At 37.2% G+C, this 18,431-nt stretch overlaps 1 protein-coding gene across 21 annotated transcripts in view; it reads right to left on the bottom strand.

Moving 5' to 3' along the window:
* The window catches only part of BBX (BBX high mobility group box domain containing), a 245,057-nt gene that overhangs the window by 28,621 nt on the left and 198,005 nt on the right, over nucleotides 1-18,431 (bottom strand). For all 21 annotated transcript variants that reach the window (XM_039856879.1, XM_039856889.1, XM_039856878.1 and 18 more), the window contains 3 exons: nucleotides 5,051-6,059; nucleotides 3,894-4,032; nucleotides 619-767 (listed from right to left, as the gene is read on the bottom strand). In XM_039856879.1, the coding sequence (XP_039712813.1) occupies nucleotides 619-767; nucleotides 3,894-4,032; nucleotides 5,051-6,059 (1,297 nt within the window). The remainder of the gene's footprint in view (nucleotides 1-618; nucleotides 768-3,893; nucleotides 4,033-5,050; nucleotides 6,060-18,431) is intronic.

The raw sequence follows: 18,431 nt of genomic DNA, 5'->3' as shown, positions 1-18,431 counted from the left end.
CTTTGAACTACAGTATCGTCCCTGACGAATTTTAAAGTTCCCTGATATACAAAGGGGAGAATCCAATATTCTTGAAAACAAATATGCTGAAGACAGCATTTTTCTACATTTAAGAAAACCAATAAAGATATTGCCAGTGTACTACAGGGAATTTTATTTTCATTTGGTTCATACTGCCAATAAAGAATGAAGTGTGCTTATTAGGAAAATAGAATGATTTCATATTCCCAGAGTCCAACCTGTTGCAGACACAGGGAAGTGAAGAATTAGACGCAGACAACAGTTTTTGTTCAAGAAAAGCTCAATATTTCCAAATTAAAATTCTGGAGAGCAGAAGGTCAAAGACCACATGTCACAGTTTCAATAAAGCTACATCTTTAAGGGCAAATGTATAAGGTTACATGTCAAAGGACAGAGGCTGAAGAGAATTAGGAAGGAAAGAAAGGAGAGAGAAGTGAGACAGGAACCAAGATAATCTTGGAGAGCAACCTGAAATTCCAACTTGCTATGCCTCAGTCGAAATCCAATTACGCAGCTAAAGAGAGCTGCAGAAGCTAAGAAGAGGGTTCAGTGGAGAATGTGACCACAAAACCAGAAATCAGAGAGCACACATCTAACCTTTGCTGGTTTTAGTCGGTTCTGAGGGCATGTTTCCTGTCTTCTTCTTTTTTCTTGGGATAGGTACACATTTACGGTCAAATGTAACAGGACTATACTGAGGAAGGCTGTTGAATTTTTTTTCAAATTCTTCATCCAACTTTGATATGCTAATAAAAGAGAAGAAGTGTAATCAATCATCACACAATATAAATATTTACACAGAAAATGATAGAAGATATATTTTAAGATATTTCTTTTGAAGACAAGGTCCCTGAGATTAGGGCACTACTAATAAATTCTATGCCAGGATAAAAAACATCTTTTCAGAAATGCTTGAGAAGATTTACCAACATAGTTTTCTTAGTTAAACCCGCATGATATATTATTACCTTACTACCTTAGAAAAGCAGAAACATTTAAAATATCCGAATATTTTTGAAGTGTAGAATTTGCCACTCTCTCCACTGGCCTGAGAATTTTTCATTAGGTTCAATATAAAATGATATTCCATCCACGCAAGCATCTCATTCTAAAGACTCATATATATGTACCTACATTGGCAAGCTTATTGGTAATATGGTATATTGGTAATTTTGTAAGATTCGTTTTTAAAAAAATATTTATTGACTAGTACTTTAAAACATACACAAAGAAAATTCAAACAAATATTTTCAATATTAGAAAAACATTCTGGAGTGTTGACTAGGATGAGGAAAAAACAGTGAAAAAAGTAAAGCCAGTTTTCACTGGCACAGAGGCAACACTGCTTTAACGCAACTACAAATGACTTCAGAAATGCCACCAGCAAAGTTGAGAAATCCTTGGGCTGCTTTTGACGGTCTCTCAGGCCCCTACACAGCAATGGCAGCATGCCTGCTGGATCCTAGGCTGGCTGTTGGCTTTCATTTATAGTGAGACTTATTAACTCAGATGCAACCTAAACAGACGGGAGAAGCTGCAGGAGGATCACTGTGCTTGGGAGATGGAAAATGGAAGGCATACTGGGAAGACAGCAACTTTGAGTAGCAACTTACAAAGCTGATGTGCTAGGCTGCTGTCCTCAGTTTTGGAGGAATGTATGAGAGAGGGGGAGCATAGATAAAGACAATTAGATAAACATCAGAATGGGCAACAGCAAAAGGCCATCACTAAGCGCTATCAAAGATGTAAAGGGTGGTAGGTGGGGGTGATGTTCTTTCCTTGGTAAAACAGTCTTTTCGTGAGTAGTTACAAAAACATTTGTACTAATGGAAAATCATTTACTATTTGATACTAGTGAGATTATCAGAAAGCTATCTATAAGTTGAGAATTTTTCAGAGACTGTGAATAACCAAAAGAAAAATACGAAAATGCAAGACGTAACCCCTAAGGTCCCTTGGGACTCTTCTTTTCTCAACTAAAATAATCGCCTATGTCTTTCTTGGCTAAGTTTATAAAATTAGAACTGCCAATACCGAGTGAATTTTTCTTGGCTACAGTTAACAGGTAGTACATTTTCTGCAGTAAAAAGGTTTAAAATGCTCATTTAGAAATCTCAGAGTCAGGAACTGGCATTTTCTCACTGCTCATGCACTATGTTTGCATGTTCTAAACAAGGCAAACCCAGATAGTCTGATTCTGACAGGCCATTATTTAAAAGGGAGAAACAAAGAAAGATCAGAAGTGGACTGTTGATTTAAGCCTATAGAAAACCACACTCCCAGTTATATACATGTGGCTTCCTTAGAAATGATTTCTCTCTCTCTCTCTCTCTCTCTCTCTCTCTCTCTCTCTCTCTCTCTCTCTCTCTCTCTCACACACACACACACACACACAACCCACACAGCGATCTCTTTTCAGAGACAGATTTTCAAAAAATTGTTTCACTTTTCTTGTTCCTCAAAGATGACCGGTGAAAACATCTCTCTCTGTTTCAGCAGTTTCTCGTAGAAGCACTGGAGAACTTTCTGTTGGGGAACCTTCGTGCCTGCTTTATTTCCCTCTCCCAGACTTCACAGTGTCTGAAATGAGAGCTGCTCCTCTCTTGTCATGTAGACACAGAGCACTGGTAGCTCCAGAAGATAGAGAGCATTGGTCCTGACGCTCAACGGTCACTTTTTGAGGAAATTCTGCATTTGAAAGTATCACTTGACAATGACAAATGTGAGGATTTTCATGCCATTGTTGAAGCATAATGTAGGCAAAACTAATCTCAACTACCATGGACTTTAAAAAGCATTAGAAAGGAAATATATAAAATATAAGTATATCAACTAGATATAAATAATCTTGAGGGATCATTATCATGAGAAATAATTTCTATCCTCCCACTCTGTGATGACCTAGAGCCTTAGAATTAAGCACTCTGAAGCACTGTAACATCCAAGGAAAAAATATATTATCCCATAAACAGAAATGCAAATATTTATGAATAAACGAAATACGACATTCCCAATGCATAAAATTTGCATATTTTTAAACACACTTATGAAAAAATATGGAAAATATAAAAACGTATTTATGTCTGTTCAATGTATTCTTTTCAAATTAGGCTAAGAGAAATCTCAAAGGATTTTCAAAACGGTACAAGTGAATATTCAGATGCTTTCCTCACCAATATAAAGTACTGGGTCTCCTAACTTAACCTGCAAAATGCTTTATATCGAGATTGGTGTTAAGAGTCTTCAGTATACCATAAAAATGAAATAATTCTTAATAATTTTACCTTGATGTATGCTATTATTTGTTACTACGTTTCAATATATAATTAATTACTGAATACTCTCTGTACCAGGAGAATCTTCAATCTGGTATTTTTATCTTAGAGCAACAAAACATGGTTTAAACAAAACAAGGTTAGACAGAGAAATATTATTTTATTTACCTTACATTTCAGCTGTCATTACTTTACAAACATATGTACACGGCTTTAGAAACACTAATGAAGTACGTATAGTAGGTAAATGGGCAAAATGTGAACATACTTATATAATATCCACCGTAAATCTCAGATTGGAAAATCTATCCTGACACTATTAAAGGATTTATAACATCACACCACTAATACAGGGTGGACCTCGATTCTAACTTAGGCCTAAGTCTGATAATTTAAAATGTGAAAGACGCTGTCACTCTGACAACTAGGAATCCTGTGATACATCTGAATCATATTTCCTCGTGTGTTTACTAAGATTATATTAAGTGATGAATGAACACTCAAGGAATAAGCAGTTAAGAGGTTTCGGTTTGCCGTGGAGACCCTACCGCACTTGGGGTCTGTGCAGTGCAGCTGACTGTGCCCATGGGCACTTACCCAAAGAGGCAGTCTTCCTTTGGCTTTGCCTTCCTGAACTTCTTGCCACCACTGGTCCCACTCTGGTTAAATGTCCAGCTTTCTTCATTCCAACACCCTTCATGATCGGAAGAGTTTCCTTTTCCTGAGCTTCGCTTCCCTAATAAAATTCAAGAGAAAGGATGTGCTCAGTACAGTGGGTTAGGAAGAAATCATTTTAGTGGCTTTGCAAGTAAACTCTTGACCCCTTAGGTCTTCCTGGCATGATGTTATTTGTAACTATTTCAGAGTTCTCAGAGTGATTCATGATGGACCACTCTTAATGACAGAACATGCAAAAAAGTGACTTACAGCCTCTGGTACAAGCTGTCTAGTCATAACTGAACAGGTACTGTGTGACTCCAGAGACAGGCTACTAGTTTTTCCATTCGTGAATCAGCCTAAGGTGTGAGAGCCCTTTGCACTATTAATTCTAATTCCCCAAGATTTACTGGAATGCCATCCCTGGAGAACTCTGTACTTCCAAGGATCTTCACTCAGGGCTTATTAGACCTATTATTCGCACATCTTTAGTTGTAATTTAGGTTGGCAAAAGGTAATGCCCCAGCCAGATGCTGTATTTTAAAGTAGATGAACTTATATGAAACATTCTATGGAATAAAGGTATACACATTAACTGGCTTCTGAATACCATTATGTTTTAAAAAGCCTTATTCAATTATAGTTTTGATTACCTAATGGAGAGTGTTAGCTAATTTATTTACTTCTAGAGCCTACAGGTCAAGATTCTGCCAAACATATCTCTTGATTCAGGAAATTTTTTCCATCAATTTTAAAAAACATAGTAAGAGCTCCAAACATGCAATATGGATCCTTCAAAACAAAAAGCCATCTCATACCAGTTAAAAAAAAAAAAAAAAGGAAAAGAAAAAGGTCTGAATCAAACATTTATATCCTAAAGACTACCTACAAAATGAATACCAACTCTCCTCAATGGTGTTAGAAAACATGTTGGTAAAATGACAAATGTATGTGATCTATGAACCATAAAGAACTGTACAAATGTAAAATATTATTTTGTTACCATATTGTTCTTTATGGTGGTTCTTTTTAATAGTTCTAAAGGAGAAATTCTGCTAGGGTTCCATACTCCTTTCAGATTTGCAGAAGTCACGTACCTCTGTCAACATTGGCTCGCAGAGAGGTGAGCATGCCCTCAGACACCAGGGTTTTATAAAGAGCACCTTTGCAAGACCTCTCGGATTTCCGGGAGCCACAAGTCTCAGTTTTTCTTTGAGAGTCACTGTCTTCCGTCTTGGTTGGTCCTGATAGGCTGGGTGGTGATGCATCCTCCGTGGGGGTCAATGGTTCTGCTTTTATACCCTCTGGCACCTCACCAGAAATGTTCTTGCTGGCAGAAATACTAATGAAATCTGGAGGTCTTGACTCTTTGGTGGTATCTGAGGATTTCTCCTTTGACATTTTCTTCTCTTTTGATTTCACTTTTTTCTTTGGTGGCTTGGCATCCAAAATGCTTCCCTTGCCACTTGAGGATGTGCGGACCTTCTTGCGAGGGGTTTCTCCAAGTTTCTCGATGCCCCAGTCTCCCTTTGCAACAGCTTCAATGGTGTATATGACACTCTCGATGTCAGACTCTGAGGACTGCCTCTTTTTGCAAGTCTTCTTGGGTGTGGATTTATCATTCCCATGTCGATCCACTTTGCTTTTCTTCTTTTTCTTTTTTAGCTTTTCTGGTTTGTTTAATGCTGCAGGATCTTCAATGATCATAATTCCATGAGGATGGCACATGTGATCCTTTCTACTGGGAACATCGCTTATTATTATCTTGCTACTGGCAGAGTAAGAAAAATCAGGGAAGTGACTGTATTTTTGATCTTCATCTAAATCTTCCTTGGTAGTTTCTTTGGGATCTTCCATTTTTATAGCCATTATATCATCCATTTGCATCTCCTCAAAATTTCTTAATTCCTTAGAATCTCTTGCATTTTCCTTAGCTGATTTTTCAAATTCTGCTTCCTTCTGTAACTTGGCTTCATCTGTTTTCTCCATTTTCATTTCTCTTTCTTCTTTTGCCTTCTCCAATTCTTTAATTCTTCCACCATCTGATTCTTTTGCTTTTATTAGCTTGGATTCTTCCATTTTCATCCCCTCTGATGCCAGACACATCTAAACAGTTAAAACAACAATAGGAGAACAAAAAAAAAAATCCGTATTATTCCACACTCAAAATTAACATAACTTCTAAAAAGTCAAAACAAACTTCAAATTTTATAATAATCAGTCCACTTCTAACTAACTTAAATAATTCAAATTAATAAAAGGCTTTAAGCATTATGATATATTCGTTAAACTCTAGACAAGAATATACCTGAATTCTCAGCTTCATCAGAAGCTTTTCCTATGAAAACAAGATTTGATAAAAGGAAGATGGGATCCAGAGTTGAAAGACCTGAGACTGAGTTTTAGTTTTGTCGCTTCCTAACTTTATTAGAATGAGTCATTTTACTCCTCTGTTGCCTTTGTGAAATAAAAATGATTGTAAGAATGGTTGTCTCAGAGGATTCTGTGAAGTCTGAGAGAGATGATGTACTTGTTAAGTCATCCCCAAACTATGTTCAGATGTTTGTCCATTTCACCTTTTTCTTGGTGAAAAAACAGTAACAATTTCTACCTACCCACTTGATTCACTAAACAACTACAGAAGGTTTTGGTTAACAAACAAAACTTTATGGGTCCACAAATTCTGGTAACTCAAACATCACAGAAGCTCTGAAAACAAAGTGGTGTTTTTTTTTTTTTTAAACTCCCTTGGTAGCAAACTTAATTTCATCCACATTTACCGGGCTGCAAATTCTGACCAGAACTGTGAAACCACTTAATGTTTTAATTTATCTTACTTTATGTGACTAAGTCATATGCTTTTGCTATCAGAAACTCCATTCATTTGAATATACACTGGAGGAATTAACTATATAGTGTAAGATACATATACTGTATCATTTTGCTAAAATCTGAAAAATTGTGAATACAAAAAAACCCTTGGCAGCAATTTGGTTAAGTTTTTAAACTCCCAAAATTTTACATATCAGACATTAAAGGAGAAACTTACAATGCAGGGCAGCACAAGAATTCTTAATGGCTACTAATGTTATCTACTTTGCATTAAGCAACTTAAAGTAAAAAGGGTATTGGGCCTTGCTAAGCACACAAATCAAGCATATGAGTAGAAAGCTGATCCATTTTAAAAAGAAAAATCGCCATTTTATCAAATGGCAAATTACCAGAGATTGTTAACATTTGTAAAGTCCATTTTTCAAAATCAATTTTTTAGATGGTTAATACATTGAATTAAACAGTAAATTCTCTTTTGCCTTGTTTTTTTCCCGCTCAGTACTTTCAATGTCTCTCAAATTCTTCCGTGAGAATTAAAGTCTATGAAGAAATCTGAGAGGTGGGGGTGGGGACTAACAGCGCAAGTTTTTTTATTTTTTTTAAAACAACATGACAGGAGGATCCAGCCCTTCAGATTATTCACAGGGAAGATCTGAAATATTATGGTTTACAACTAAGCTTCTTCACAAAATCATGTAAGTTAAAATTTAGACTTCAGCAAGTAGTTATGAAGACTGAGAACTTCCCTTTATTGACTCTAACCAGAAAATAAGATCAAAGCAAAATGCTAATTTAAATTAATTTAATTTAAATTAATCTAAATTAATTTAGAAACACTAATATATTTCGTCTTCACTGCATGTTTTACTCTCATAAGAGATTTGCTGTTTTTCTACCAATTTTGAGATTATTTTGATTTTCCTTTCTCAATTATCCTAACCTTTCGTGAATATAACTATCCCAATGCGGGGAAAGAGAGTGTACTAGTTCTGGAAAGAAGGCAGAAAGCCATTCTCAAGATAAAATTTATGGTTTTTCAATCACTATCACTCTGGTGACCTTTAATAAGTCATTTCAGGGACCTTTTACCATACAGGCGCTGGTTTTTATAGTGATATGCCAACGGTTTGCATTTGTACAAGTTCATCTTAGCAAACCTAATAATACTTTGCAAACTCTATTCTCCGCTTCAGTATATTTCAAAATCATCTCATCACCCCTGATAGGATTCTACAGCTAGGAATGAAATGGAACAAATGCAGACATTCACACTGCGGACACATTCTGGGAAATAGCATAATATTTCTTGCGAAGTTAATTACACTGAGCACTAGTCATGCTTTATTTCCTTGTTTCAGGCTCTTAAAAGTTTTTACACAAATAGAGTATGCTAATCTTAAATTATAAGGAAAACAATTATGTTCCTGGAAGTGAAACTGTAAAAATAACAAATAACTCCTAATCAAAATCTACAAATCACATAGCTCACTAACCAAAACCCCCCCAAAATAAATCAGATTCTCAGACTTGGGTGTCACTCAAGAAGTTATCTAATTTAACATTTTCCCCAATGTAGGAATTCATTATACTATTTTGTTTCTGAGAAAGAGTTATCCAGCTTTTTGCACAAAAGCAGTGACCGTAGTAGAGGGAAGTTCTGTTTGAAATTTTTTAAATAGTGAGCAAAACTCTATCACCCTTTCAGTCTTAGTTGTTTCCTGAAGCCACATAAATTAATCCACTCCTTCTCTCCTTCTCGCATGTGACAGACTTCGAAATCTTGGAAGACAGACTTTATGTACTCACAAGTCTCTTCTCCTGTAATAATGCCCCAGGTTCCCTTAATTGCTTATCACATGTAAAGGCTTCCCAACCTTTTGAAAGTTGGGTCCCTCTTTTCTAGGTGCAGTATGATGTCCTGAGGTGAGAATGGGCTGTACTGAAATAAGCTGGGTTCCTGACCAAGCACCATAGCTTGCTTGCTGAAGGTGACACAATGACCTATGTAGCTTAGACTTGAACCCATATAAAGAAATAAAGGGCTCAGAAAAGGGGTAATTAGTACATCCTCCACCAGGCTGTTGTGATGCAAGGGTGAACACATGTGTGTGAATACAACTTGTAAATGACAAAGCTTTACAAGGGTTGGGGAACACTGATGCTTCGACTCAGCAGTATCTTTCTTCAATTAAGTTTCTAGTCTTCCTGTAACACTCTAGATGAGAAGCAGAACTCTCTGTCACTTGATAGGAACACTAATCTTCTAATAGGGCCCAAGGATAAATTCCCACCCCACTTTTGAAAACAGCTCACACTTTGTCTTGTATTGGGCTTGTGGTCAATTAAAATCCCAGATTTCTTTACCCATATAATATGCTAGGAAGCTTGGCCTCTCCTGTTCTATATATTTTTTGTACCTAAATCCAAGATTTTCCATATAAAGTTATTCTTTCAAAATTTGAATTAAATTACCTTTCAGCTTTGTGTTATGGACATGTTTTATTATTTTTCTTGTTATTTTATTATTATTTATGCCTACAGCACCTGGTCTTCCTAGGTGGTCTCCCATCCAAGTACTAACCAGGCTTGACCCTGCTTAGCTTCCGAGATCAGACATCGGGCTTGTTCGGGGTGGCATGGCCTTAGACCATGGACTGTGGCTCCACTGGGGAGCGAACCCAAGACCTTCTGCATGTAAAGCAGATGGGCTAATCGCTATCCTATGGAACCAAGTCCTGGACATGTTTTATAAAGCTGCTTTTTATGTGTTCGTCCAAATCTTTGGTAATAATTGAGTAGGACATGGCCAAGGACAGAGCTTTCTGACAAACCTCTAGAGCCCTTTCATCAGGTTGACTTGAACATGAATAAACTTCAGCAATCTAAGAATTTATAACCCAGTCTAAATTTCTCCCAATTTGTTCACAGGGACATCATAAGATTATCCATCAAGTCTTGCTGAAATCTGGATACAGTATGCCAGCAGCGTTCTCTTAGCCTATTTTATAATCATACCTAACAGAAAATGAATATGGATTGTGCACCAGTCAGCATCTAACTAGGCAAACAGAAATAACTTAATAAGCACAGCTAATTAAGGGAATTCAGTGCTGGGCATAAGGTGGTTACACAGGTCATGAAGAACTGAGACACCCAAACAGGAGGTGGAAAGGCAAGCCGGGGATCAGCTACTGTGGCAGAAAGCCACAGTAGGTACAAATGGGCAAAGAAATGTTACTGAAGCCCAGGGCTTGGGTCCGCAGTGGAAGGTGGAACCACAGTCACAGGCCTGTCTGGAGGGAGCTGATACATAAAAGAGATGCTGCCTTTGCTTTACCCTCTTATCCCCTCTTCATTCCTCTCTTTATCACCTTCTCTTTTCCTCCTATTCCCTAATACCTAACCAGTGTCTCACAATGGCTAAACCCAGCTGAAAATCAGGTCACAAGAATCCAGGAAAGAGTCTGCAGCCACCTGGGATTTAAGCCAGCTCGCAGGGCAAACAGGCTCTGGGCTGGTGCACTGGAAATGGCTTTTTTTCAGAGAGACTTCAGTAATTTCCAGTTTTTACCTTCTTTTCTATGAGTTCGAACATTATATTATTAGAAATAATTTTTGAAAGTTTCTAGGAATTAGTAGTCTACATTTCTATGTGATATAAACAGAACCTGGGAACCGCTATGGATGTAATAATTTATCACTCTAAAATGTGGGCCAATTCTATATTGAAAGCCAGTCTCGAAATGCAGGATTCTAAAGCTGGATTATGTTGAACTTTAGACTGGTTAGCTCATATTCTCTACATCTTTCTGTGCCTCAGTTTCTCAATCTATAAAACAAGGTGGTTAACAGTATTTGCCTTAGAAATACTGAGGTTCACTGAGTTGTACATGTACAGTATTTAAATTACTGCATAGTACAGAGCAAGAATAACATATTGTGACAACTATTGCTCTGGGGCCTTATGCCATACAGAATAAATGTTGACTATTATTAGCAGTAGTTATATTCATATTGGTATCATTAATAGATATCACAGCCCTAGTAGGCTAACTGCTTTGCTCTAATTTTTCACTGTAGAGTTGAATGATTCTATAGTTGGAAAAAAACCATATACAACAAAATTAGATTTGAGAAGATCTTAAATCAGTTATCTTTCAAGAAGCAACTCTAAACATATAAGCTCAGTTCTACTTTTGGGTACAAGCGTATCTACTTATATCTACTTATATCTTTTGGGTGCAAGTATCAGTACTTCAGTAGGACTTAGGAAAGTGCATACACACTACAATACATAAATATGCCAAGACATGCACACAGGTAAGTGCAGAGTGGACACAAAAAAACATAAATCAGTGTGAACTCAAGTGAATAAAACTGCATTGTAAGAAGCACAGAATTAATGTATATTATTAATTAGTCAGGTTGTCCTTAATAGAAAGTTGGTTGTTAGGCCCTGAAAGAAAACATGCCTTAGTAAATAACAATTTATTCTTGTATTATTACTTTAAATTGAACAATAACCTTCTTTGAGAAAAGCGAGAATGCAAATTCATCTGCAGGACAACTTCTGGGTGGAATTCTCATGGCTGTATTCATAGAAGTTAAATGTTAATGTTCTAAATCAAATGGTAGGCATAAATATTTGATATCTATTGTCTATTCCCTCAGGTACTACTCTATTTTTAATAACTGTAATTTGGTGGTGGGGGGCGGGGGGGTACAAAATGTATCCTGTTCACCTTTGTAATCTCTTCCAAGAATATCCTAGTACCTACTTTCAAAATGAAGGCATTCAAAAAATAAATGTGGTGAAGTGAATGGTTCATTAGTTCTGAGGTAACTGATGAGTATAAAATGCATTCTGATTCATACAAAGAGTTACTCTATGAGTCTATAAAAAACAATGCTAATTATGACCCTGCGACTAGGTGGCCTAGACCAGGAATCACACTGTCCTTGTTATGTTTCTCAAGAGCACCAGTAAAAACTAATCACCAATATTTTAATTTTGCCTGGGACGACTGAAACCACACTGAGAAACCACAGTAAGGTTTCTCACTGTTTTGTGTAATAAGATTGGCTTATCACTTATCAAGTGATGCGCTATTAGAAATGTAACTCGCTCCCAAAAGAAAAACAAACAAACAAAAAAAACATTATGCTGAAATCAAGATCCTAAGCAGGTACATGCTGGATGAATGTATAAAAAACTATCATCTTCAAAATGACTGCAAAGAAAAAAAGCAACAGGAATATTGAAGGGGTGAAATACAATGGTAGGATTATTTTCTATGTTCCTGGGTTCAGGGAGGCTGTCATTTTCAGTTCAGGTAGGACCACACCCTAGGTTCAGATGTAATTGGGGACTTGCTTTAGAGACATAATAAATCTGTGTTCTATCAAGCTTTTATTTCTTTGAATCAAAGACATTTTTAAATGTATTTCTTTCTATAAAAGTTATGGTATCAATCTATTTCTTTAATGTGTCCTGCTTTAAAAGACTTAAAAATATGACCAGTGAAAAATAATTATGTGTACTATATAAGAAATAATACCACAGAAGCAAAAGCTCTTAACTGGTACAAAGAAATGGGTAAGTAGTTCCAGAATGTACCATATTATTTAGCTCTTAATTATACTTTGTCTTTCATTGTCTATTATAAAGGAGCCAGCTAGATTAAAAACAAGGCAGTGTGAAAACAGACCCACTGACACTAATCAGGAAGTTTCAATTTCAAAATCTCTGCTTTTTAGTACAAAACAAATGTTTTGCAGCCAAGGTATGTTTACAATCATTTTGTACTGGCTTATTATTTGCCAAAACAGTGTAGACATAACCCTAGGATGGCGGTTAGCAGTGTTTTCCAAGATGTGCATTTCCCTCACAATTAAATAAAACCAGAATGTTTTTGCCATAAAAAATACAATGGCTGATGGTTTTAGAGAATAAAGAATAATATCACTGCTAAGAAAATTAAATTTTCTTTCTTACAAAATAAGAAAAAAAAACTGGTCTAAGTGTCTCTCAAAACTAAAATCTGGGCATATTAAATATGTTTACTGTTTGGTTTGCTGAAACAATTGGGCCAAGTAAAATGGTGGTTTAAATGTTTAAATGGTTTAAATGTTTCCCTTTACTATTTCTCCAGAAATGATAGCATTTCTGGAGACTCCAAATGGGGTCTACATGGCCATCTACTTAAGTCTTCCCAAAGGTGTGAAAGGAAGTCATTAGGTGCATTCATATATTTTAATTCCCCTAAAAATAAGCTTAAGCAATTAGGAATGAAATTAGTGGTTTTATATCAGGAATTTTCTAAAAATGACTGGCAATCCGAATAAAAAGATAAGGAAAGAAACACACAACTTCCAAATAAAAGGTCCCCCTCAAATATAAGTATTAGAATCCAGTTATGTGATGACAGTGTAGGTGGTGCTTAGGTGGGAGCGACACGTTGAGGTTCTGGGCTTCAGGAGGTTACAACAAGATGGAAGGGATAATGCACATCAATAATACACAAGGACAAAACACAACACAACAGAGTCATACCTCAAAATCAAATACCACCTATGTTTGGTAGTGGTGGGGGGTTGCTAATGTGATAGAAGTGATGTGATTTCTTACTTTTTCCAATATGGTATGTAATTTCTATAATTTCATCATAATTCAGATTTTCTTAAAGTGAGCCATAATTCTCCATAAGATTTAATTTTTACGGACACTAGAATAGATCTATTTGATTTTAATTATAACTGGTTTTTGCCGGATAGAATATAAGAAAAACTAGGGAGCCTCTGAAAATATCTCCATCCTTTTTAAGAAATAGAGTTAAGGACAACTTTTCAATTTCCCTGGACCCACCGGAGATCTATAATCCTGCTTTTTTATATACAGATTGCACCTGGAAAAATCCAGCATCCTCTTTCTTTACCTTAACACATATGTAGTTTCGTAAACTGAGATAAAGAAAAAAATTACAACACACACAGGTACCACAAACCAAATTCAGCAATGCTGTGGTGATCATTTTTTTACCTTTCTTTTGTGCTCAGAAGAACATGGGTCTCTGCTTTCCAAACTCAACTATCTACCTAACTGGCAATTCTCTCTCTTGTTTATGTTTTCATGTTGGATTTCTTCAGTTATCCCTCCCCTCTCAAGCATCTTTCATCTCTTCTCTTGTACTCACATGGCTTCCTCTGTCCATAAACATCTAGGCTTCTTGAATAGGGCTCCAAGGTCAGGGTTAAACTCTAGAAGATATTCCTTCCCCACGCACTCAGGTTCTGAATTGAAATCACCTCCAGTGCTTCACTCACCTCTGACATCCCTTTTGCTTTGCCTCGCACATCAACTCAGTCATCCAGCTGAGTCTCATGGTGTCTGTTTCTGCCTCTTGTTTACACTGCCATCTCCCCCAATCCTGGTTCTTGTTTTCTCACACCTGGATGTCCACGAGGCTTTCTACTCCATTCTACACACAAGTGCCAAGTGTCCCTTCAAAGTGCTGCTGTCATCACTGTATACCCCTCCCCCAAATCTTCAATTTCTCCCCAGTATTTTCAAGCAGAAATTTCTCTGCTTCACACTAAACACCTTCCCACTTCTGACTTGTAGCTATACTCTGTCTTCACCTTCCATAAATCTCCTCCACTCATGCCAGTCTGATTTACTTGTTGTCATCTACCTTTCTCACATTTGCCTGCCTTTTTCCCTTTGTTGTATCTCCCCTATCTCTCCATTCAATTATGCATAAACCGCAATCTCTACTGAGTATAGGTGGTCAGGTTAAAGAGCAGTGAACAAGTGTAAGTGAATGCTGACAATGACCTGTGCCCTTAAATCAAGGCTCAGGAGAGGATGGTCATAATTGTACAGCAAACACCTCTTTAAGGGGGCAGCTACTTATTAGTTCTGACCAACTTTTCTTATGTTGGAAGGCTAGCTAGTCCAAATTCTCTAAATTTTCCTGAGAAATCATAAGTTTGTATTTACTCGAAATCAGTAATTTAAAAATACTGGCCATTAATTCAAATGTAAACAATAATACAGGTCAACAAATTGTGAGCCAAACAAAGTATCTCTGTAAGTTGGACGTGGCCCAAAGGCTGCCAGTTTCAATCTCTGTTCCTAAATAACTCCTTCACCAGGAACCATTTTTGTGCTCTCTGCCCTGTGCTGCAGTCCCCAGAACACTCCTGCCAATATTTATTTCTCCCTTTCCTGGTTTCACACATTCACTTCACATATCACTCATCACTCAAGTGGAGTTTTGTCATTCCGTTGCATGGTTCCCTATGAAACCACTTGCACTATTTATTTCTTATCCCTTAATTTTCTATATCTTATCTCTTTGCAACTGAAGCCTAAGTTCCTGGAGGACAGGAGTCATACACCATAATTTCCTGCAGCCCTCACAATCTTTCAAAGTATATTCAAGAACAGGCACTTACTTAAGTATATAAGATGTATCTTGGCAGTTTCAAAAGTACAGACACTTTTTAAAAAGGAAAATATCAACTCCATTTTTTGACAGCAGTCTTGAACAATCTGTCATCTTATTCAGCTGTACACATATGTGTAGGAGTAAGCTGTCTTCCATAGAGCCTTCTATAACACGCAAACTCCTATAACAAGCAACTCGCAGTCTTTTATAAAACAAGGTGACAGAATAGCATAGTGTTGAAGAGACCAGGCTGTATGACAGACTGCCTGGATTTCTACCAAGGCCCTAACAATGTGACTTCAGGCAAGGCACAAAACCTCTCTGCCCTTGTGTTTCCCAGTGTATAAAAGGGAAATGATAACAGCATCTACCTCAGAGAATGAGTGTAAGACTTCAATGAGTACATATAAAGTACTTAGAAAAGTGTCTAGCACACAGTAGATAACAAATGTCAGTCATTATTATCTTAGATTAAATAATAAAACTTGCAGATAAAATCAGCTATTAAAATTTATGATCTATTTTAAAGAACACATAAAATTATTTCAGAAAAATTAGAAGTATAAACAGTAATATTTTTAGGTTTATGCTTCAGCCCCTAGTGGCACTCTAAAACACCGAAACTGTACCTGGAGGTAAAGCATTCCTATACTACTGATCTTAAAAAAAAGGGTCACAGGTTACCTCATCATAATAAAAATACTTGAATATCCATATATAGTAAGCTCTAGCAGTCATACTGTTATTGGCATGGGGTATATCCTCAATAATTATTTTTCATTAGAATAAATAAACTGCTCCACTTATTATACCAAGCAAGTTTGGTATATAAGATCTTCAAGAGTAAAATTTTCTTCGCTAAAATGTACAGGTAAAGATGTCTCTGAGCATCCTCCAACTATAGCAACTATAATACATAATGATTTCTGTGGGATGCTCTGCTGCTTTGCTGGTCTCTATATGACCCGACCTGATTAATTTCAAAATGAAAGGAAACACAATACATGATAGTACCTGTACCAATTAAGTAACTGATTAACTGAACAGTATGAGCCTCATGGACGATTATATATTTCTCAATTCCCTCATAAAGGATTATATATTTCTCAATTCTCTCACCTCAGCAGCACTATGCCAAATCTCCCTTCCTAGCTGGGGTGGATTCCTGAAAAACATCTGGAACAGATCCCAGAATTTTCAGGCCACTTTCAGCTATTAAAAATCTACCCAGTTTAAAATACCAATCTAATGCCCAAAGCAAGGCTCTCCTCAGGGAATCTCCTGGCTCCAGGGTCCCTGGAAATAGGGAGTCCTTCCAATGCCCAAACTGAGAGTGTAGGCGATCGAAGTCTCTCGTGTCTATTGCCTACTTCTCCAATTTTCTTTATGCTTGCTCATGTGGGTGTAGGGTACAGCAATAAACGCATGCCTACGATATTTCTTGCTTCTTGCAAAAGAGAAGACATTTCTTGCAAGCAACAACTCCTATCTTTGGGAGGTCTCCTCATTCACTCCTCCTCCCATGCCAGCCTACAGGAATGAAGTTGGGCAAGGGTGAGTGGTTAGTTCCTGGGCTGGTTCCTGGCCCTGTGTTCACACAGCTTAAAGCTTCCTGTTTAGAGGGCAGAAGAAAGAATGGTAGAGGTAAAACTAATTGCCCAGTTATTTCTTTTTTTTTGGTGTGTGTGGGGGTCTATTCCTGCTAACTCTACATATAAGACTAAATGACCTTGTCATGGGATGCCAAAAACAGGGACGATATACAAAATATTTGACAGGAAAGGGTACCACACAATCAGAAGGGATGTATTCTCAGGGCTGGTACATGGTCTTACAGGTCGCTTGCTATGTCCCCTAGTTGCTGGAAGGATCAGGGAGCCCAGAGGTGCTGGGAGAGTTGCTCCAAGGGTTCTCAAGGGGTTTGGGTCACAGTCTGCTTGTTCACTAGCAACAGGAAGTATTCTGGTACCAGGGCAGCTGTACTGGTATAAACCAGCTAAAAAATCACTCCTGCCTGTAGAAACTCATTACAGTATCCTGAGCAAAGCTATCTCTATTGAATATTTCCTAATGTGAGACTATCTCAGGCCTGCCTCCTCTGCCAACTACTCCCCATGACCGTCCCATGGCTTACTGCCTGACCAAACTGAACTACTTTCTACTTATCTACTTGACCTCTGGAAAACTAACAAACCTTGAGTGCCAAAGCAGAAAGTGCAGTAGGCTATTCCAAGTCTCGCCCTGCTGCCATCTTCCTCTAGCTCTTTTTGCCTGCTCAGGCAGCAGTTAAGTTTAGGTCTAAAACATTTCTTGCTTCTCATCAAAGAATGAGAAGACACTTCTTGCAAGTACCACCCCCAGTCTTTAACAGGGGTTCTCTAGGAGCTGCCTTCGCTTTGCTTGACAGAGGGCAGGGGTAAAAAATGGAAAGTACTTGCCCCTGTTCCTCTTCAGGACAAGGAGAAAAGCTAAAATATTCCAGATGACTGGATAGCCTATGCTGTCCATCCATGCCCCACCCCCCACACTGATGACTTAAGGGGTTAGGGAGGGAACAAGGGGAGAAAACTCTGCAGTGGTTTAGTAGGGGATTAGGGATAGTAGCTGGATTAGGTCATGTCTCTTTAAATTCCAAGAGAAGGGTCTAGTCCAGATTAAAGGTGGCTTCTTGGTGGCTTTCTCTTTGGAATGTATGAATTTAAAACTGTTCCTTCAGATTTCAGACAATACTACTAATTCTGGGAACCATCAATTTTGGGAAACAAAAAAAATCCTCCTCAATATACTGTTATACTTATTTAAAGAGGCACTGACATAACCTAATTTTATGTTTTGTTCAAGAAAAATAAACTTCCAATACACATGGAATAAAAAAAAACTGAGGAAGCATATTTCTGCTGGTGATTATTTGAAGATGCTGATTAATCCACTGAACACATTATTTATGTTTAACTAGAAACTTGGGAAGACTTTAGGATGTTATTCTAAAATATAGTCTATTAGCTTTATGGTATATTCATGTGGTACAAATAATGTGAGAAAATTTTCTTGGTAAATTATTTTTTAGCGACCCTGTTTCTTCAAAAGCATATATTTTACTCAGAAGTCAAAAGAAACTAAGTCTGAGTATAAGCTGATTTGCTATAATTGGAATAGGCTTAATGCAGTCATTTTACCCCTTTAAATTATGATACCA

This window comes from Pteropus medius, unplaced genomic scaffold (assembly GCF_902729225.1).
Source record: "Pteropus medius unplaced genomic scaffold, Ma_sr-lr_union100, whole genome shotgun sequence".
NCBI classification, from domain to species: domain Eukaryota; kingdom Metazoa; phylum Chordata; class Mammalia; order Chiroptera; family Pteropodidae; genus Pteropus; species Pteropus medius.
Note: the sequence above shows the minus strand (reverse complement) of the source record. Positions and strands in the feature narration are given on the sequence as shown.